This window comes from Sorex araneus, chromosome 5 (assembly GCF_027595985.1).
Source record: "Sorex araneus isolate mSorAra2 chromosome 5, mSorAra2.pri, whole genome shotgun sequence".
Classification (NCBI taxonomy): Eukaryota; Metazoa; Chordata; class Mammalia; order Eulipotyphla; family Soricidae; genus Sorex; species Sorex araneus.
Window position 1 is genome coordinate 115,761,431 of NC_073306.1, and position 21,427 is coordinate 115,782,857.

At 52.1% G+C, this 21,427-nt stretch overlaps 1 protein-coding gene across 1 annotated transcript; it reads left to right on the forward strand.

Moving 5' to 3' along the window:
- Positions 1-272: 272 nt before the first annotated feature.
- Positions 273-1,587, forward strand: ID1 (inhibitor of DNA binding 1). The gene is made up of 2 exons (XM_004612593.2): positions 273-776; positions 1,085-1,587. The coding sequence occupies exons 1-2, from the start codon at positions 354-356 to the stop codon at positions 1,124-1,126; spliced, it is 465 nt and encodes a 154-aa protein (XP_004612650.1). The 5' UTR covers positions 273-353; the 3' UTR covers positions 1,127-1,587.
- Positions 1,588-21,427: the final 19,840 nt, after the last annotated feature.

Sequence of the window (21,427 nt, forward strand, 5' to 3'; positions counted from 1 at the left end):
GCAATGCCGGCTTAGCCTCCTGCAAGGCAAGCCCTGGCTTCCACTCGGTCACCCTGGCCAGTGCCCTCCCACTTTCTCGGTTCCCGAGAGCCCTTTCCACGCCCACCCGGGTGCACGAGTAGAGCAAGGGCGGGGCCTCGGGGCGCGGGGCCACGCCCCCAGGCCTCCCATTGGCTGGTTTTGAACGGCCGACCCCGCCCCCCAGGGGGCCGCGGCATCTTTATAAAAACCGTGCCGCGGCTCTCCGGGCGTATTGCTACAAGCGTGTCGCGAACCCTCGGGTCTCTCCTCGCTCGCCGCGAGTCCGCGTCGCTCACTCGTCCCGTCTCTTCTCCACCCTGACGCCGAAAACCATGAAGGTCGCCAGTGGCAGCGCCGCGGCCGCCGCGGGCCCCAGCTGCGCGCTGAAGGCGGGCAAGGCGGCGGGCGGCGCGGGCGAGGTGGTGCGCTGCCTGTCCGAGCAGAGCGTGGCCATCTCGCGCTGCGCCGGCGGCTCCGGGGCGCGCCTGCCCGCGCTGCTCGACGAGCCGCAGGTGAACGTGCTGCTCTACGACATGAACGGCTGCTACTCGCGCCTCAAGGAGCTGGTGCCCACCCTGCCCCAGAACCGCAAGGTGAGCCGCGTGGAGATCCTGCAGCATGTCATCGACTACATCTGGGACCTGGAGTCTGAGCTGAGGTCCGAAGCGCACGGCGGGAGCTCCGGGGGCCGGGGGCTCCCCGCCCGAGCCCCGCTCAGCACCCTCAACGGCGAGATCAGCGCCCTGGCAGCCGAGGTGAGATCCGAGCGGGAGGCGCACGAGACCCTTTACCGGCTGCAGATGGAGAAACTGAGGCCCAGGGGTGGGGCGACTTGGGCGGCTGGCGGCAGGGGTTGGGGTTGGGGAGGGGAAACTTGTCCTGTCTCCGCCCGCCCGTCCTTTCGGGCGCCCCTGCCCTTGGCCATGCAAGGGTGCCCAAGAGGTCTGTAAGCAGCCTCCTCCCCAGCCGTCTGCAGAAGCGGGTGGGGGACTTCTGCGCGCTGTCGCGGCCGTGTCCGGTCGCGACGCTCCCGTCTCACCTGTAACCTGTTTCCTTTCCGCAGGCGGCTTGCGTTCCCGCCGACGACCGCATCTTGTGTCGCTGAAGCGCGGCGCTCGCGCTGCGGGACCCCAGCCCTCCGCGGGCCAGAGGAATGGGTGCTCCTCGCTGGACTCGGGGAGGAGCAAGACGGAGATCGGAGGACCCCCCGCCCCCCGCGGGCAGCCGCTTGCTGGATCCAGCCCAGGGTTGGGGGATTAACCGGGCAGGCGACCCTCCCTCCGTCCACATCTCCAGTTACCAGAGACTTGATGGGAACGGGGAAGGGGGCAGGCGGGCAGAACCCGCGCCCCCCACCTCCCCAACCCCGTGTGTTTCTATTTTTTGAAAAGCAGACATTTTAAAAAATGGTCACGTTTGGTGCTTCTCAGATTTCTGAGGAAATTAATTGCTTTGTATTGTATATTACAATGATCACCAACTGAGAATATTGTTTTACAATAGTTCGGTGGGTTTTTTTTGTTGTTATTGTTGTTGTTGTTATTAAACAAATATTTTAGAACAGTGGTCAAGTTGGAGTGGCTTTATTGGGTGGAGGGGAAGGGTCTGGGCTGGGGGAGGGGGCGGTTCCAAAGGGACTGTCCCTTTTACATGACCTGAAATGTGTCTTTCCGGTGTCTTTTAAAGCCTATGCTTTTAAACCCAGCCCTGGCCATTTCCCGGCTCCCCGGCTCCCCGGTGCCATAAAATTCATCCTCCCAAGCTCTAGTAGTTTGTCAAGGTGGTCTTTGGGCCAAGTGGGTCACCTGGGGAAGTTGTTAAAATGTAGATGAACCTGCTGTGGCCCCCTGCGGGTGGAGAGGTTGCAGCCTGCTGCAAATGTGAGATCAGGTGAGACTCAGAACTGGCACTTGCCGGTATCCTGAGCTGAACCGGAGTTGCCCCATTTCCCAGGAGGAGGGAAGTGTCTGCTGCTGGGCCGCCTGAGCTCGGATCCCAGCAGGCTGCCCCGAGGCGCCCATCTTCTCCAAGTGGGTGAGCATGTTGGCAGGGCCAGCCTGGGCACAGCTGCTGGGCCACCTGCTCCGGGTCCGGATTCAGCCCCCTCATCCTGGCCTGGCGGTGCCAGCAGCTCACACTGGCCTCTCTCCCGAAGGGTTCCTGTGTGGGCTCTCGGGAGTGGGTGAAGCAGTCCCTAACTGGAGCAGGAAAAAGGTGTCCCCGGCAGGGCCCTATCTGCCTGGACACGTATGTGAGTTTGTCCTCACGGGGGAGTGCAGAGGGGTGTCTGGGCCTGTGTATGTGACAAGTATGAACTGGTTGTCGTCGTTCACCCCCCCCCCACTCCCCAGTGGGGCTGGGTCATCTGTTCACGTACAAGCCTGGGGGGATGTGATGGAGATGGCATGGGGGTGTAAGATGTAAGGTGTCAGATGGCAAGTGTGAGCCCGGTGTTTGAGCAGGTAAGTGTAGTCTCCAGCCAACTGGGCTTGTATGTTCTAACTGTGGGGGGGGGCAGGGGGAGGGGGGCCGCGGTGGAGGGGGGCATCTGCAGGGGTCTGGCTTGATGGGATGGTTGCAGAACCACAATGGGTTTGTTCCCAGTGTGACTGTTCTGGAGATCTGTGAGCATTCCTCGGTGGTCTAGCTCGGGTGGAGGTGGGGCAGCTGTGTTCAAACAAACCCTTCTCCCGTGTCCAATACCAACCTTTGGGCAATTGTCTCAAGCCCTGAGCACACCAAGCCTCGTTAATTATCTATCCAGTGAGCTCTCAAGTTTTATGCAAGGACAAGCCAAGTCTGAGAGAAGGTCCAATGAGGATAAGGATCATTAATGCATTTTGTCAATCAATGCAACATCATCAGCCTAACAGAAAGGATTTCATGGATCTGGGTGTGTGTATGGGGGGGGTGCATGTGCTTGCGGGGGAGGTGTGGATTCTGACCCCCAGGCTCGCAAGGGAAGAATCAGAGCCAGAGACCCACCACATTGAAGATTATCTTATGTTGAGTCTGAACCGGCACCATGCCTTCCCCGAGCCCTTTGCAAACTTTACCAAAAGAACATGTTCTAAGGTAAATTATGTCCTTTGCTGCTCCCCACCCCGCCCGCTGAGGGATGAAACTGACACTTAGCACCTAAGGGCGCGAGAGAAACGAAAGATCCTCATCGCTTGTCGCCTGTATGACCTTGGGCTGTTCTCAGAACACAAGTGGGCGCCCACAGCCTCCCCTGTGTGGGCCCCCCACCGCTCCCCCGCCGGCAAGCCCACCCACGGGGGTGAGGGGGAGTGTCCCTCGAGTGGGCTCCTACCCGCAGGGCCTTTTGCCAGGCGGGGGAAACGGGGGCTGTGGCGGGGGCCGGGGTCACCTCCCCCTCCATCCAGCCACACTCTGGATTCCACGTTTCCCTCTTTTTCCCCTTTGGCCCGAGCCCAGCCCATCTGGAGGCCGGCTTGGCGGCGGCCTGGGAGCGTTTCCATCAGCTGGGCCCGAGGAATGCGGAGCTATTTAACCTGAGCATCCCCAGGTGTATGGAGGCGCCTGGCTGTCTGGGGCCCGCCGCCTTTGGCACGGCCGCGCTAGACAAACAGCGCCGCCCCCGCCCTGCCCCTCCGCCCGCAGCTGCAGCCCGGCCTGGGAACCGGCGGGCGCCGGCGGCTTGCATAAGAGGCTCCCGGGCCCGCGGAGGGAGGAGGGGGCAGAGGCCGCGGGGAGGGGGCTGGGGGAGGCTCTGCGTGTGTGTGTGTGTGTGTGTGTGTGTGTGTGCGCGCGCGCGCGTGTGTGAGTGTGCCTGCACGCGCGTGTGTGTACATGCGTGTGAGTGTGCGTGCATGTGTGTACGTATGTATTTTCTGCAGCTGCTTGAGAAATCATTATCGCCTTAACCCTCCTCCGCAGCGCTTGGGAGAGCTGGGGCAGAGGCCCGCGGAGGATGACTCTTGGGCGCTGGACCCTGGGGATCCATGAATCCGGGGCCTGAAGAGTTTGGCAGGGGTGGGGCTGGTGGTGAAGCAGGGTGTGGAGGCGGGAGGGGGGGGGGTACACCGGCAATGCTCTCGGGCTTACTCCTGGGTCTGCACTCAGGGCTCACACCTGAAGGGTGGGGATGGAACCCAGGTTGGCCTTGTGCAGGGCATGGCCTGTTTCCACTGTACTATGCCCTGGCCCCACTTCTTTTTTTTTTAATTGAATAAATAAGGAGTGCTAATGAGGTGCCAGGCACTATATTATATTAAGCTCCTTTTGGTTTGGGCCTGGAGATGCTCAGGGGTTACTCCTGGCTCTGTACTTGGGGATCACTCCTGGCAGTGCTCCAGGGCTGAAACTTGGGTCCCCCCCACGTGCAAGCTCTATTAAGTTTTTTTTTTAATTAATTAATTCAAAGGACTGGAGGATAGGCGTTGCCAGTGGAATTCCATTTGGGTCCCTGGCACTGCTTGGTCCTCAGGCAGGAGTGCCCCACTCACGTTAGCCAGGGAGGCGCCCCCAGAATCACCGGGTAAAACACTCCCATACACACCCCAAAGCCCCTAAACATTAGTTCAGCCAGTCCTCAGAAAGGACTGGGCGCGATAGGGCACTGATGCCATGTTCATTTTGGTATTAGCAGAACAGCATTTTAACAGTAAAGTTGGGAGAACACAGCCTCTGACTGAGTCACCGTGCTCATCTTGCCAGCTGACAAACTCCACTTTCCCATCTAGAAAATGGGCCCTAGAGGGGCCGGAGCATCAGTACAACAGATGGGGTGTTTGCCTTGCACACAGTTCCATCTCTGGCTTCCCATATCCTTCCACGAGCTCTGCGAGGGATGACTCCTGAGTGCAAGAGCCAGGAGTAAGCCCTGAGCACCACTGGGTGTGGCCCCCAAATAAAAACAAACAACAAAAGTTGGCCTAAGGATCTCACTCTCAAGGATATTTTGGACCAATAGTTAAGAACTTAGCACTGTTACCAGCTCAGGGCAGACACTTGTTAAGTGTTCAGAGCCTGTAGTGAAGCACTTAATTATTTTTTTTTGGTCATATCTAGGGATGCTCAAGGGTTACTCCTGATTCTGCATTCAGGGATCCCTCCTGGTTAGGGCTCAGGGGGCCATATGGGATGCCAGGAATTGAACCCTGGTTGGCAGCATACAAAGGCAAGTGCCTAGCCACTATATTATCTCTCCAGCTCCTTGGCCCAGTATTTCTTAACTATACAATAAAAAAGAAGGGGTTGAAGCAATAGTACAGCAGGTAGGATGTTTGCTTTGCAAGACCTGGGTAGGATCTCTGGCATCCCATATAGTTCCCTGAGCAGCGCCAGGAGTAATTCCTGAGTGCAGAGCTAGGAGTAACTCTTGAGCATTGCTGGGTGTAACCCAAAAAGCAATAAATAAATAAATAAATTTAAAATGAGGGGATGGAGGGACAGTTCAGTGGTAAGGCATTTTCCTTGCACACCTGGGTTTGATCCCCAACATCCCATATGGTTCTTTGAGCACTGCCAAGAGTGATTTCTGAGGTAGAGCCAGGAGTAACCCCTAAGCATCGCTGGGTGTGACCCAAAACCCATAAATAAATGAACAAACTAGAACCTCAACAACTAGAAATGTCTTTGGCTCCCTGGATCTCTAAGAGGCCCCACGCCAGGTCCTATGTGACCTGTTTCATTTGTGGTTTGGGGGATCAAACCCAGAACTCACACATGTGTCCTAGCATTGAGCCACAGCTCCAGCCTGTGACCTGGTTCTAAGAGGACAGGTCACACACCTGGCACGAATCTTGAACCACATAGAGACCAAGTGAACCATGGAGATATCCCCTGCGTTTGGAGGCTGAGGGAGTGCCAGGTTCTGCAAGCACCATCCCCTTTGTGGAGGTCAGGGGTGCTTTCCATGGAACCCCACCCTTACACCTGCGAGTCTGACTCACCCCGGACTCCTTGGAGTCAGCTTACTGGAGGGGAGCTCCTGGGGCCCTCCCCAGCTTATTCCTGGGCGAGGAGCACAGCCTCTTTCCGTGCCAGCTCCTCTTACCGAACTCCAGGAACTGCTGGCCACAGTGGGCCCGCTGCTGCCCAGGCAGGCCTTTCCGGTGACAGGCGGGGCTGAGATCCCAGCATGGCTGGCAGGAGGAAAGGAGGTGAGTCACAGGCAGGCTGGTCCCCGCCGCTTTCCGGGAAAGGGAAGGGAAGGGAAGAGAGGAAACCAGAAGGCCTGGAGGCTTGCGAGGGGCGGGATGTCCTTATCTTCCCAACCCGCCCTGGCTGGTGCTTCCTGCTCTAACTCTTGCGATATCTTTCCCCCAAGAGGGGCGCCCAGGCAAGCACAGCGTTGCATCAGGGCCTTGTGCAAGGGGTAAGAGGGAGGGGAGGGGCAGCTGGGGGCCAAGGGAAGGTGGTCTGGAGGCCTGGGATCCGTGCCACTTGTGATTGGACACCTGATTTACTGGAGATTGAACCTGGCAATTTCACACATGGCAAGGCAAATGCTCAACCACTGAGTTACAATGACCCACATATAGAACTTCTAGGTTTGTGCTGGAAATTGTGCTGCAGGCACAATTTTGGATAAAAATTGGATAAAATTTTTAGTCCACAAAATTGGATGAAAATCTTTGTCCTGGGCTGGAGTGATTGTACAATAGGTAGGGTACTTGCCTTGCATGTGGCTTACCCAGGTTTGATCCCTAGAACCCCATCGTGTGGCTGAGACTGCCAGGAGTGATCCCTGAGTACAGAGCTAGAAGTAAGCCCTGAGCACCACCAGGTATGACCCCCTTGGGCTAGAGAGATAGTACAGTGGGTAGGATGCTAGCGCTGCATGTAACCGACCAGGGTTCTGTCCTTGCCACCTTATATGGTCCCAAAACTCCTTCAGAAGCGATCGATCCCTGAGTGCAGAGTCAGGAGTCAGCCCTGAGCTCAGTCAGGTGGCCCTTAAATGAAAAACAAAACAAAATTCTTGCCCTCTTGGAACTGACATTCTGGTGAAAGAAGAGTAAATTAGTAAATAAATTATGCATATGCATGTTTACCCATTGAATCTATTTTTGTTGGGCTTTGTGTCACACCCTGTGGTGCTCAGGGCTTACTCCTGACTCTGAACTCAGGGATCACTCCTGGTGGTGCTGGGGGACATATGGGATGCTGGGGATCAAACCCGGGTTGGTTGAATGCAAGGCAAGCGTCCTACTGGCTGTACTATCACTCTGGCTCCTACCCATAGAATCTTAAACTTAATTGAATGTCACTCTCCTGGAAGGAGCCTTACAAGGTATTCATTGTGTGTGGCCTGTAAAATTTGCAAAATGTGCTTAGACTACAAAAATCCAGGTCTCACAACCTCTCTTCAAGTCCCCTCTCCCCGCCTCCCCCCCCCCCCATTTAAGGGCAACCTAGCAGAACCCAAATGTGAAAACACTTTGCAGGGGGCTTGGCCAGAGCTATAGTACAACGGTAAGGCTTTGTTTTGCACGTGGCCAACCCGTGTTCCATCTCCAGCATCCCATATGGTCCCTCTGAGTGTTGCCAGGAGTAATTCTTGAGTGCACAGCCAGGAGTAACCCCGGAGCAAGAAACCCCTGATCATGGTCGGTGTGGTCCCCTTTCCTCCCCCCAAAAAAAGATAGAAAACGAAAGAAGCGCTCCGCAGGAGGCTGAGCAGAATCGTGCCCAAGGTGCGCTTCGTTTCTTCAGCTTGAAGCTCCCAGTTCTGCACAAGCAAAGACCCAAATGGATAAGTGAATTCTAAGGCTGCGGAGCTCCCGCCCACACCTCGCAAACGTGGACGCCCAGCCTTCCTCGGGAGATTGGCGCCCCCAACGGAAAGACGTGGAACTGCGTCACGGAGGGAGGAAAAAAATCGGCCTTGACCTGCGAGCCGCGGAGATTGGTGTCTTGGCGGCCTCTAGCGGAACATTGAGCACTGCAGCCAGCACTGTGCGTATTGTTACCTGGTGTGTGCATTGACTTTTCTCAAGCCACATCAAAGTGTGCACACAGCTTTTTGTTTTGTTTTGTTTTGTTTTGTTTTGGGGCCACACTTGGAGAACTTTGGGGTTACACCCAATAATAATTCCTGGAAGTTCTAGGGACCATACACGAGAACCCAGGTCGGCAGAGTGCAAGGATAGTACAGTATTCGACTATACTATATCTCCAGCCCCTGCACACAGCTTTTTTTTTTTTTTTAGTTTATAAACTTTGAATACTAAAACTACTTGTCTATTATGTTTGTTTGCACTCATAACTTAATGTGTTTTCTTTTTTTTTTTGGGGGGGTCACATCCCGAGATGCACAGGGGTAATTTACACTCAGGAATTACTCCTGGCAGTGCTTGGGGGACCATATGGGATGCTGGGAATTGAACCTGGGTTGGCCGCGTGGAAGGCAAGTGCCTTACCCACTGTGCTATCTCTCCAGCCCCTGCACACAGCTTTTGAATTGATGTTTTTGTGTTCTTGCATCATAGAATTTTGGTTTTTACTTATTTAATTTTTTTCAGTTTGGGGGTCACACCTGGGGGTCTGCTCAGAGAACCATGTGATGTTAGGATCAATACAGCCTTCCACGTGCAAAAAGCGTGTGCTCCAGCCCTTTGAGCTGTCTCTCCCAAGCTCTTGCGGCAAGTTCATTTAATGATTACTCACGTTCTGGCTTGCTCTTCAAGCCCGTGTTCTCCCTTGAACACTTGCTTGCTTGCTTTTGTATTTCTCTGCTTGCCTATTTCCACTCTGGAGTGTTCTCTCTTGAACACACATCTCACTTTCTTTCCCCACATCTTTCTAAATAAGTTTCAATAACAACTATCTTACTTCACATATATACACACACAAACACACACAATTAGTCCCATTCTTGGGCTGGAGAGATAGTATTGCAGGTAAGGCAAGTTTTTCCTACATACGACCAACCTGGGTTGGATGCCCAGCCTCTTATATAGTCCCCCAAGCACTGCCAACAGTAATTCTTTTTGTTTGTTTGTTTGTTTGCTTTTTGGGTCACACCCAGTGATGCTAGGGGTTAATTCTGGCCTTGCACTCAGGAATTACTCCTGGTGGTGCTCTGAGGACCCAGTGGAATGCCAGGGATTGAACTCTGGTCAGCTGCTGTGCAAGGCAAACACCTACCTGCTGTACTATCATTCCGGCTGTGCCAGCAGTAATTCCTATCACTGTACCACTGTCATCCCGTTGTTCATTGATTTACTCGAGCGGGCACCAGTAACATCTCTTTTACACTTAGCCCTGAGATTTTAGCAGCCTCTCCTTACTTTCCCAAGGATTGGAGGCTCTTTCAGGGCCAGGGGAATGAGACCTATTGTTACGGTAATTCCTATAAATAATAATAATAATAATCACACGAATCACGAAATCCCATTGATCCGTGGATTTCTTGAGCGGGCTCAGTAACCTCTCCATTCGTCCTCCCACGATGCCCTCCACTCTCTCCACTCAGCCCTCCCCATGATGTCATGTCGCACTGGAGGCTCTTTCAGGGTCAGGGGAATGAGATCCGGCTTGTTACTGGCTTTAGCATATGAATACACCATGGGAAGCTTGCAAGGCTGTCCATGTGGGCAGGATACTCTTAGAAGATTGCTAGTTTCTCCCAGAGGGAGAAGTAGGTTACAAGATATCTCACGGCTGCAAAGCGGCCGCGCGCTTCTGGGAGCTCGCTTTTAAGTCTCTGGATATTGGCCGTTGATGGAATTACACACACCTGGGTTCCTCTGCCGGTACCTTCATGCGTGAGGCCTGTCTGAACTTGTGGAGAGGGGCCTCGAGCATAGCTGTGGCTAGGTTCTGGCGGTCTTCGGCTGCCGGGAGCTCTGCTAGGGGCGGGGAGGGAAGCTGGAGCCCATCCCCTCCGAGGGACCCCAGGGAAGACAGCCAGGCGTGCGGGCAAGAGACTCTCTAATTATTAATTTTAATAATAAAATTAATTAGGGGGCTGGAGCGATAGTACAGCGGGTAGGGCGTTTGCCTTGCACGAGGCCGACCCAGGTTCGATTCCCAGCATCCCATATGGTCCCCTGAGCACCGCCAGGAGTAATTCCTGAGTGCAGAGCCAGGAGTAGCCCCTGTGCATCGCCAGGTGTGACCCAAAAAGCAAAAAAAAAAAAAAAATTAATTAAATTAGGAACACATACAGCAATGGTGTGGTTAGAGGTTGCTTATGGTGCCAGGGATCACAACAGAGTCATCTGGATTATGCTGAATGCACATAGGACTACTAGGATTTGAACTTGTGACCAAACGCTTGCCAGATAGGCATGCTAAGTGCTGGTGATATTCCTTCAAGCATAAGTGGCGCTTCAGGGTTTGGTTCTCCAGACTAGCAACCATAATAGATCCCCTCAAAAGAATCTTCTGGCCAAGGCCAGAAGACTGTGAGAGAGTAAAAAGACTCTTGGGGGGCTCAGAGCGATAGTACAGCCGGTACGGTGTTTGCCTTACATGCAACCGACCTGGGTTCAATCCCCACCATCCCATATGGTTCCCTAAGCACTGTCAGGAGTAATTCCTTGGTGCAGACCCAGGAGTAACCTCTGAGCACTGCCGGGCATGGCCCCAAAACAAACAAAAAAAGCTTTTGTGGGGCCAGAAAGCTAGTGTAGGGGTGGGATTCAGGCTTTGTTTGTAGCCGACCCCAGTTTGATCCCCACACCACATAGTCCCCCGAGCACCCTTGGGTTACAATCTTGGAGACCCTCAGCACCTCCAGAGTGACCCAGCTGACACAGGATGGAAGCGACAGCAGCCTTCGGCCTTCACATTGAAGTCGACCCGGCACGCAGGGTGTCGTCAGGAGGCACACCCAGGGCCCCTGGACACCGCTTGGGTGGTGAGCACCACCCCCTGAAAAGCTTTCTTTCTTCTTTTTTCCTCTTCCTTTGAGGGCCACATCCTGCAGTGCTCAGGATTTACTCCTGGCTCTGCACTCAAGGATCACTCCTGATGGGGCCCAGGGTACTTTATATGGTGCCAGGGATCGAACCTGTGTTAGCCACATGCAAGGCAAACGCCCTACCCACTGTACTATCACTCGTTTTAGTTTTTTTTTCAAGATGAGATTTATTATCTACATAAAAAAATAAGTTTCGCTTTTTTTTTTTTATCACATACAATCTGATTTTAGGGGCTGGAGCGATAGCACAGTGGATAGGGAGTTTGCCTTGCACGCGGCTGACCCGGGTTCGATTCTCAGCATCCCATATGGTCCCCGTGAGTGATTCCTGAGTGCAGAGCCAGGAGTAACCCCTGTGCATCGCCAGATGTGACCCCCCCCCCTAAAAAGGAACAATCTGATTTCATTTTATCATTTTATTATTTTACTTTCAATTTTTTATTAGTGTATCACCGTGGGGTACAGTTATAAACTTACAAACTTTCGTGTGCATTACAGTCATACAATGATCTTTTACCCATCCCTCCACCAGTGCCCATTCTCCACCAACGTTCCCAACATCCCTCCCACCCCCTACCCCATCCCCCACCACCCCACACTGCCTCAGCGGCAGGGCATTCCCTTTTGTTCTCTCTCCTTTTGGGTGTTGTGGTTTGCAATAGAGGTATTGAGTGGCCATCACGTTCGGTCTATAGTCTACTTTTGGCATGCATCTTTCAACCCGAATAGCTCCTCCGAACATCGTATACTTGGTGTTCCCTTTTCTCTCTTAGCTGCCTTTTCCCCCAGCATGTGAGGCCAGTTTCCAAGCTGTGGAGCAGACCTCCTGGTCCTTATCTCTACTACTCTTGGGTGTTAGCCTCCCATTCTGTTACTTTATATTCCACAGATGAGTGCAATCTTTCTATGCCTGTCCCTCTCTTTCTGACTCATTTCACTTAACATGATACTTTCCATGTTGATCCACTTATAAGCAAATTTCATGACTTCATCTTTTCTAACAACTGCATAGTATTCTATTGTGTAGATGTACCAAAGTTTCTTTAACCAATCATCTATTCTCAGGCACTCGGGTTTTTTCCAGATTTTGGCTATTGTAAACAGTGCAGCAATGAATATACAAGTGCAGATGTCATTTCTACTATACTTTTCTTTTCTTTTTGGGTCACATCCGGCGATGCACAGGGGTCATTCCTGGCTCTGCACTCAGGAATTACCCCTGGCGGTGCTCAGGGGACCATATGGGACGGTGGGAATCGAACTGGGGTCGGCCGCGTGCAAGGCAAATGCCCTACCCACTGTGCTATCGTTCCAGCCCCATTTCTACTATACTTTTTTGCCTATCTGGGATATATTCCCAGGAGACTATCACTTATTTTATTTTATTTTATTTTTTGCTTTTTGGGTCACATCCGGCAATGCACAGGGGTCACTCCTGACTCTGCACTCAGGAATTACCCCTTGGCGGTGCACAGGGGACCATATGGGATGCTGGGAATCAAACCCAGGTCAGCTGCATGCAAGGCAAACACCCTACCCGCTATGCTATTGCTCCAGCCCCAATCACTTATTTTTAAACTTAAAAAAAAGATGCAAACAGAAAGAAAGAAAAGAAGTACATGTTTAAGAGTGAAACTGGGCTTCTCCAGCATGGATAAAGCAAGCAAAGAGACAGTGCCAAGTCAGGGAGATATGCATTCCAGGGAGAACCTGGGCTTGAAGAGCAAACTAAAAGGTTTCAGTTTTGGAGGGGCCACATACAATGGTGCTCAGGGCCACGCCTGAGTCTGTGCTTAGAGCTGTGAATGGTGGTGCTCAGGGGACCAGGTGTGGTGCCAGATTGGAGCCAGGACTGCTGCAGCTGGGCATGTGCTTTAACCTCTGCATGCTCTCTCCAGGGTGTTATTTGAAGTCACTACATTTTAGGGTAGCTGTTTACAGAGCTTGGTATCATCAAGACAATCTTTTTTTTTTTTTAAGTGATTCACAATAATTTATTACATTCAATATTCCAACATCGGGCTGGCACGATAGCACAGCGGGTAGGGCGTTTGCCTTGCATGTGGCCAACCCGGGTTCAATCCCCAGCATCCCATATGGTCCCCTGAGCACTGCCAGGGGTAATTCCTAAGTGCAGAACCAGAAGTAACCTCTGAGCATTGCCGGGTGTGACCCAAAAAGAAAAAAAAAAAAATTCCAACATCAACTCCACCACCGTTACACCTTCCCACCACCATTACTTCGACATTTTCCAACTACCACCCAAGTTTGCTCCAATTTCAGGACCTAAATTTTGTATTGCTAGTTATGAATAATCCACTAGAAATGATCAAAAATAGTTCCCTTGGAAAAAAGTGTGTGAAGATTGTTGTATCTCACCCAGAAGCCATTAAGCCCCGTGTAAGAGATTACCATATGTTGTTACAGGTTAAGCCTTGTGTGCTAATATATATATATATGTATATATACACATATATATATGTATTTTTTATCAAGATCAGTTTCCTTCTGCTTTACACCCCATTCAACGTGGTGTGCTACTTCTGGCACATTAGTGGTGTAGAAGAATTCTAAAATATTCAATAGGGTGATACAGCTGGAGTTAATTTTCTTTTTTTTTTTTTGCTTTTTTGGGTCACATTGGGTGATGCACTGGCTCTGCACTCAGGAATTACCCCTGGCAGTGCTCAGGGGACCATATAGGATGCTGAGAATTGAACTCGGGTTGGCCACGTGAAAGGCAAACACCCTACCCCCTGTACTATTGCTCCAGCCCCTGGAACTAAATTTTTAACTGGATAGTGATTTTGGGTCTAGAAGCATCTCTGGAGCTTATTGATCGGTTCCAAGATTTATTTGTGAGTCTCTGGATCATGGCCATTAATGAGCTTATATAGTGCCAGAGGCAGTTCATGGGCATGACTGCCAGGCTCCTGGAAGAACAGGGAGATGGGGGAAGGTTGTCCATTCCTGACACCGTGAGAGCCTGAAGACTTAAGCCACAAAACCCTCATATCTGAGTTTTTCAACAGATTTGCTCATGGATGAGGCTCATCTCAGCCTATGGAGATTGGCCATGAGCATGGCAGCGATTGGGCTCTGGAGGCTTTTGGCTGCTGGGGCTCTGTTTGGGTGGGTGGTAGGACTCACCCACCCCCCTCTGGGGTGCCCCAATGAGACTCATCATCAGGAAAATCTTTTTTTTTTTTGCTTTTTTGGGTCACACCTGGCGATGCACAGGGGTTACTTCTGGTTCTGCACTCAGGAGTTACTCCTGGCGGTGCTCAGGGGACCATATGGGATGCTGGGAATTGAATCCAGATCGGCCGCGTGCAAGGCAAATGCCTACCTGCTGTACTATCACTCCAGCCCTCATCAGGACAATCTTAATCTGTCTCCTTGCTTATCAGCTCTCCTTTCTCTCAGCCAAGTGCTCCATGAGCTGCATGGTTCTCTCCGTGTGCCCACCACACCCCACTGGTGCTTCATGACTTTTAACACACCATGCTGTGGCCCCTCTCCATGTGGGGTACTTGAGATTATTCTGAAGGTGCCTTGGCATGGGGGAGAGGGGCACCCGGGGTCCTGCTATCCCCTGGCAGCCCTGGCCCTGGCTCTGGCAGAGGGTGCTCACATGGGGTTTTGGTCACTGAAGCGCACGGTGGCACTGGGGTCTCCAGGAAGCAGCTACCTGCTGGCTTCTCTCTGCATCCCCTTGTCCAGAATCTGAGGAAGATGCTTCTGGTCTCCTCCTCCAAGTCTCCATTATTTTATTTTATATTTTTACTATAGGTGTTTGGGCCATACCTTTTTAACCAAAGGTATTTGGGCCACACCTTTGGTGCTCTGGTAGTCCTGGACCTGCGTTTAGGGATCACTCCTGGGGGGCGCTCAGGCGATCATGATGGGGTGTTAGGAATCAAGCCCGGGTCAGTGAGTGCTCTACCCACTGTCCTAGTTCTCGAGTCCTGCTCAGCTTCTAGCTCACAGACGATGGTGGGGATCCTCCAAGACAGTGTTGTTCAACCTTTTGCTGACGGTGCCCTGCTTCTCACCTGCTGCTCTCGCTGTGGCCCCTGTTCTCCTGCTTGGCCCCCAGTCCATTGTAATATCCTGGGGAAGAGAGAGGGGGTCACTGTCTCACAGAAGCTCAGTAGTAGAGCACTTGCCTTCCATGTATGAGACCCAGGGTCCAATCCCGAGCACTACCAAAAAAAGGGGAAGGGGACAAGAGTAACCTCAGAATAGCAGAGAGGTGAGGGAGCACTTGGTGTCTCGTTTTTTGTTTCGGGGACAGGGGGTCACAGGTGGCAGTAATTGGGGGCTACTCCCTGCTCAGTGCTCAGGATCACTCCAGGCAATGTTAAGGGTGATGCAAATATAGAATATCAGGACTCCCACATGCAAAGGGGACAGTCCTTTGAGCTCATCCCTCAGCCCCTCCGTCTCCTCTTTCATTCTTCTTTTTTTGGTAATACCGGACAGTGTTCAGGGCTTCCTCCTGGCTCTGTGCTCTGGGATCACTCCTGGACATGCTAGGGGACCATATGTGGTGCTGAGGACTAAACCTCGGTCAGCTATGTGCAAGGCAAGTGTTTTACCCACTGTGCTATCTCTTTGGCCCCAGATGGACTCGAAAGGTCAGGAATCGAGAAAGGGCACAGCAGGATGTCTGTGCTCTGTGGAGTCTGATACCCCAGCAGGAAAGACCCCACAGCAAGCCGGCGGGACTCAATCATCTGGGGATGACATGTCAGCTGTTAAGGCGGCCTCTAACTTGTTCCCTCAGCTGGGCTTCCAGCCAGGCGATCTACAACGACCCTGAATATGTTCTTACCACGGGGCTTGGCTTTGCCCCCACAGAGCGGTGTCACTAGGTCTTAGCATGTGGCAGTGTTAGGAGCAAGGTGGGAAGTCACTCTCCATCACTTTCATCATCTCTCGCAAAGGTACACCCAGGTTTAAGGAACGGGGATACAGACCCCCCCACACCCTGGCAGGAGTGTCAAGAGCACGTTGTGAAAGGAGAATGTGGGCCTGGAGAGACTCTGGCGGTCAGGAGGACGGGTAAACTTGGCTGGACATTGCCTGGGCCTAAGCGTGAGAAGCTGTGTTTGCTCCACAAAAGTGGTCTCACATGGAAATGAGGAAGTGGAGAAAAGGGAAAAAAAAAAGTCTTGGGGTCAGAGCAATTGCAGAGTGGATAGGGCGCTTGCCTTGCATCCAGTCAACCTGGGTCCCATCCCTGACATCCATATGGTCCCCCGAACACCACCAGGAGCAATTCCTGAGCACAGAGCCAGGAGTAACCATTGAACATTGTTGGGTGTGGCGCCTCTGCCAAAAAAAAAAAGAAAAAAGCTGAAAAAGATCTTGGGGCTCGAGTGGTGGTCCTGCAGGTAAGGTGCCTGCTCTGCAAGCGGCCGACCTGGGGTTGATTCGGAATCCCATACGGCCCCCTGAGCACCACTGGCTGTGATTCTGAGTGCAGAGCCAGGAATAAGCCCTGCCAGTTGCCAGGAGTGACCCCCAAAACAAAATAAATAAAAATCTAAAAAAAAGGGGAGGAGGAAGGAAAAAAGAGTCTTGCTGTTAAGAGCATTTCAGCAGAAAGGAGAATAGACTCGGCAAGGGGGTCCTCTGGGTTCCTGGGACCATCCAGAGTACCCGCTATACCATCTCTCTGGCCCTCTTGTTCAACACGTTGTTGGCTCCGGGTCCTGTGTGAAGCACCTTTTCGCAGTTTCCCCCTGGGCTGGGAGACCCAAGTGAAGCCAAGAGCCTTGAATGGGAGGGTGGGACTGGCTGCACCCTCAGAATGCTGCTGCCTCTCTTGGTTCTGTGTCTGAGTAGTCTTGGGGGTCCCTAGAGATGATCAAATGTGTGAGCTGACCCTCTGCCATTGGGTCCCTGGAGCGTCAGGACAGGGGTTCTCTCCCCTTCCCTCTCTGCTGTTTTCCCACAAACAAGTGGGAAAACACTTGTTGCCTTGCTCTCGCGATTTGGTGCTCAGGAGCTGGAATGATAGTAGAGGGGCTAGGGCATTTATCTTGCCTGCTGCTGACCCAGGTTCCATCCCTGGCATCCCATATGGTCCCCCAAGCACCGCTAGGAGTGATTCCTGAGTGCAAAGGCAGGAGTAACCAACCCCCTGAGCATCGCCAGATGTGACTCCCAAACCAATCAGTTGATCAAAGAACCAAAAACAAAGTAGGGCTCATCATACAGTCCTATCTGAACGCCCCCTCCACTACTGTACCCACCAAGGATCCCTTCAGAGAATCCTACTCCTGGGTCCCATGTAATTAATTAATTTGGTTTGGGGACCACAAAACCAAATTCATTAATTTGATGCTCAAGGTTGTAGCACTGTAGCACTGTCCGTCCTGCTGTTCATCTATTTGCTCGAGGGGGGCACCAGTAACGTCTCCATTGTGAGACTTATTGTTATTGTTTTGGGCATATAGAATACGCCACAGGAAGCGCGCCAGGCTCTGCCATGCAGACAGGATACTCTCAGTAGCTTGTTGGGCTCTCTGAGAGAGACAGAGGAATCGAACCCAGGTCGGCGATGTGCAAGGCAAATGCCCTACCTGCTGTGCTATCACTCAGGGTTACTTTGAAAAAATCTTCAGGGGTTATTACTCCTGCCTCTGAACTCAGAGAGATCACTCTTAGCGGGGGTCAGGAGACTGTGTGGGGGTGCTAGGGATCAAATCCAGGTTGTTCAAGTGCAAGGCAAGCGTCCTACCCACTGCGCTATCTCTCCAGCCTCCACTATTTATTTGAAGAGTGACTTGCCGCGTGGGAAAGGCCGTCGCCTCCTAGGCTGAGAACCTCCAGACCCCGCCCTGCTCTGCTCCATAGACCCTGGTCCTGCTGACCTGTATCAACCCGGCGCCTGCCTCCCACCCCATTGTCCTCACATCTGAAGGCGGGTTGTGTTCCTCAACAGATGTTCCTCATCATAGCATCTCCCCACATCTGGATTCCCACAGAGGCGGGGGTGGGAGAGGGCCGGACACAACTCAGGGGCCTGTTTCTCAAAGGCCTTTTCCTGGGAGGCCCTGTGAGAGTTGGGGAAACAGGCCCAGAAGTGGCACGCATGCCCGTGCCTGCCCATAGTAGAATCTGCACCTCAGCCCTCTGCAATGCAGCCCTCTCCAGCCTGCCCAGGACAAGGCCTGGCAAAGCTCCTATTCTCTCCCAGGTTGCCTGAAGGAGGCTTGTCCCTGTCCTTCAGGTATGAAAGAGCCCTCACTGTTTAGATTGGACACAAAAACAATGCAAAATGACTAACGTTAACACAAGATGGAACTGGTGTTAAGCTGGACACACTAAGAACAACATTTTTACCATCTCAGAGTTGATTTTTTTGTTTCTTTTTGGTCACACCCAGTAATACTCAGGGGTTACGCCTGGCTCTGCACGCAGAAATCACTCCTGGCAGTGCATGGGTGCCAAATGGGATGCCCGGGATGGAACCCAGGTCGGCTGTGTGCACTTCCCACTACACTATCTTTTTTGTTTTATTTGCATCACATCCAGTGATGCTCAGGGGTTCTTCCTGGATCTGCACTCAGGAATTACTCCTGCAAGTGCTCAGGGAACCATATGGGATGCTGGGGATTGAACCCGGGTTGGCCGCAAGCAAGGAAAATGCCCTACCCACTGTGCTATCTCTCCAGCCCTCACTATACTATCACTCCAGAAATTATAATGCTGGATTTGGTTGTGAGTTTTTTGGTTGTTGTTTGTTTTTTGTTTTCAGGCAATGCTGAAATGCTCAAGGCTTACTTCTGATTCTGTGCTCAGGTGTCACTCCTTTGGCCACAGTAATACCACCGTAGGTAGGGTGCTTGCCTTACATGTGACTTACCTGTGTTTGATCCCCAGTATTCCATATGGTTCCCTGAGCACCATCAGGAGCAATTCCTGAGTGCAGAGCCAGGAGTAACCCCTGAACATCACCAGGTGTGGCCCCAAAACAAACAAACAAAAGAAATCATTGAATAAATAGCAGTACTCCTACATTAAAAAAAAGAAAGGGGGCTGGAGCAATAGCACAGTGGGATAGGGCATTTGCCTTGCATGTGGCCGACCCGGGTTCGATTCCCAGCATCCCATATGGTCCCCTGAGCACCACCAGGAGTAATTTCTGAGTGCAAAGGCAGGAGTAGCCCCTGTGCATCACCAGGCATGACCCAAAAAAGCAAAAAAAGAAAGAAAGAAAGAAAGAAAGAAAGAAAGAAAGAAAGAAAGAAAGAAAGAAAGAAAGAAAGAAAGAAAGAAAGAAAGAAAGAGAAAGGAAGGAAGGAAGAAAGAGAGAGAGAGAGAAAGAAAGAAAGAACAAAAGGAAGGAAGGAAGGAAGGAAGGAAGGAAGGAAGGAAGGAAGGAAGGAAGGAAGGAAGGAAGGAAGGAAGGAAGGAAGGAAGGAAATCCACCTACCTCAGGGGACCACATGGATGCTGGGGATTGAACCCAGGTCAGCTGCATGCAAGGCAAGTGCTCTACACACCATTCTATTTCTCCAGCCCTCAAACTTTGAAGTGACTTATCAGAGACCTGTTTTTGTTTTGTTTTATTTTGTTTTCTATGTTTTTTAGCTTTTAGGTCACACCTGGTAGTACTGGTGGGAGGAGCTACTCCTGGCTCAGTGATTGAGAATTGCTCCCAGAACGACCTCCTGCGTGTCAGGGAGCGTATTCTGAACCCTAGAGCTTCGTGCTGATAAAGAACAGGTGGCTGGCACAAGCGAGAATGACACAGGAAAGTGAGAGGACAGTCAAGGAAGCAAAGACAAACAGCATGCATGAGAAGCGTGAAAATGGGCCTCCCGGAGCGATAGTGCAGCAGGTGGGGCACTTGCTTTGTACGCGGCCAACCTGGGTTTGATCCCCAACATGCCATATAGTCCCCCTAGCACCTCCAGGAGTAATCCTTGAGCACAGAGCCAGGAGTTAACTCTGAGCGCTGCTGGGTGTGGATCCCATTTCTAAAAAAAAAAAAAAAAAGTACAGGAAAATGGGCCTCACATCTGACCCCAAACCACCCTGCCCTTCCCAATGCAGCACTGCCTAAAGCATCCGGCAGGGGCTGCAGCAAAAGTACAGCAGGTACACAGGGCACGCGCATGGCACACAGCTGGCCCAAGTTTGGGCCCCAGCGTCCTATATGGTCACGCAGGCCCCACCAGCAATAATTCCTGAGCATGCCAGGAATAATTCCAGAGCCTGGAGTAAGCCCTGAGCATCTCCAGGTGTGACCCCAAAACAAAACAAGAATCTGACAGCATGGATCCTCCCAGCATACTTGAGCCTGAGGGGGCAAGTGCTTTGTTAGCAGTCAGCAGCAGCCTCCCTCAACCCCCCAACACTACCACAGACTTTGTCCGCTTCGCTGCTGCCTGAGAGGGCGCCGGAAGCCCGCTCAGCGGCGTGACTTGCTCCTGCTAAGAAACTGCTTGAGAGGAGTTTAATCTTCTGCTATTTGTAACCGACCCACGTTATTTTGCTGTGAGCAAGATGCTGATTTTGTGTATGCTGCCTCCTGGGACCCCGCAGCGTGCTTATGACTGACTGTGGGTGACAGAGTCACTCCCTCCTTTGTTCACGGGCCCGTCTGCATCTTATCTAACTGGCCCCTCACTTGAGCTCTGTCTCTGAGAAGCAGAGGCAAGGCTTTGTGGCAAGGCGTCCGTGAAATGTTTCTTGTTAGAAATGTTCTAATATGGGGAGGGGGGCTGGAGTGATAGCATAGCGGGTAGGGCATTTGCCTTGCACGCGGCGGACCCGGGTTCAAATCCCAGCATCCCATATGGTCCCCTGAGCACCGCGGGGGGTGATTCCTGAGTGCAGAGCCAGGAGTAACCCCTGTGCAGCACCAGGTGTGACCCAAAAACCAAAAAAAAATAAAAAATTAAAAAAAAAAAAGAAATGTTCTAATATGGGGCCAGAGTGATAGCACAGCGGGTAAGGCGTGTGCCTTGCATGCAGCCGACCCGGGTTCGATCCCTGACATCTCATATGGTCCCCCAAGCACCGCCAGGAGTAATTCCTGAGTGCAAAGCCAGGAGGAACCCCTGAGCATCCCTGGGTGTGACCCAAAAAGCAAAAATCAATAAATAAATAAAAAATAAAGAAAAGTTCTAATAAAGCTGACACTGTGGAAAGATACAAATCTTTTTGTGTTGGTTTGTTTGATTTTTGTTTTGGAGCCACATCTGACAGTGCCCAGGGCTTACTCCTGGCTCTGTGCTCAGAGATCACTTTTGGTGGTACTAGAGACTCTTTTGGGGATCAAAACCAGGTCAGCTTCACGAGAAAGCATAATGCCCTACTGGCTACATTATCTCTCTGGCCCCTAGACACAATATTCAATGTTATGCTCACCACAACAGTAAACCACCCTCCATAGGCTACTCTTCAGAACACCCGGGCATGCCTCGAAGAGGTAAAACGGCCCTTTGGTGGTGGTGGGGGCGGTGGGGTGTCTCAATTATGGAATTC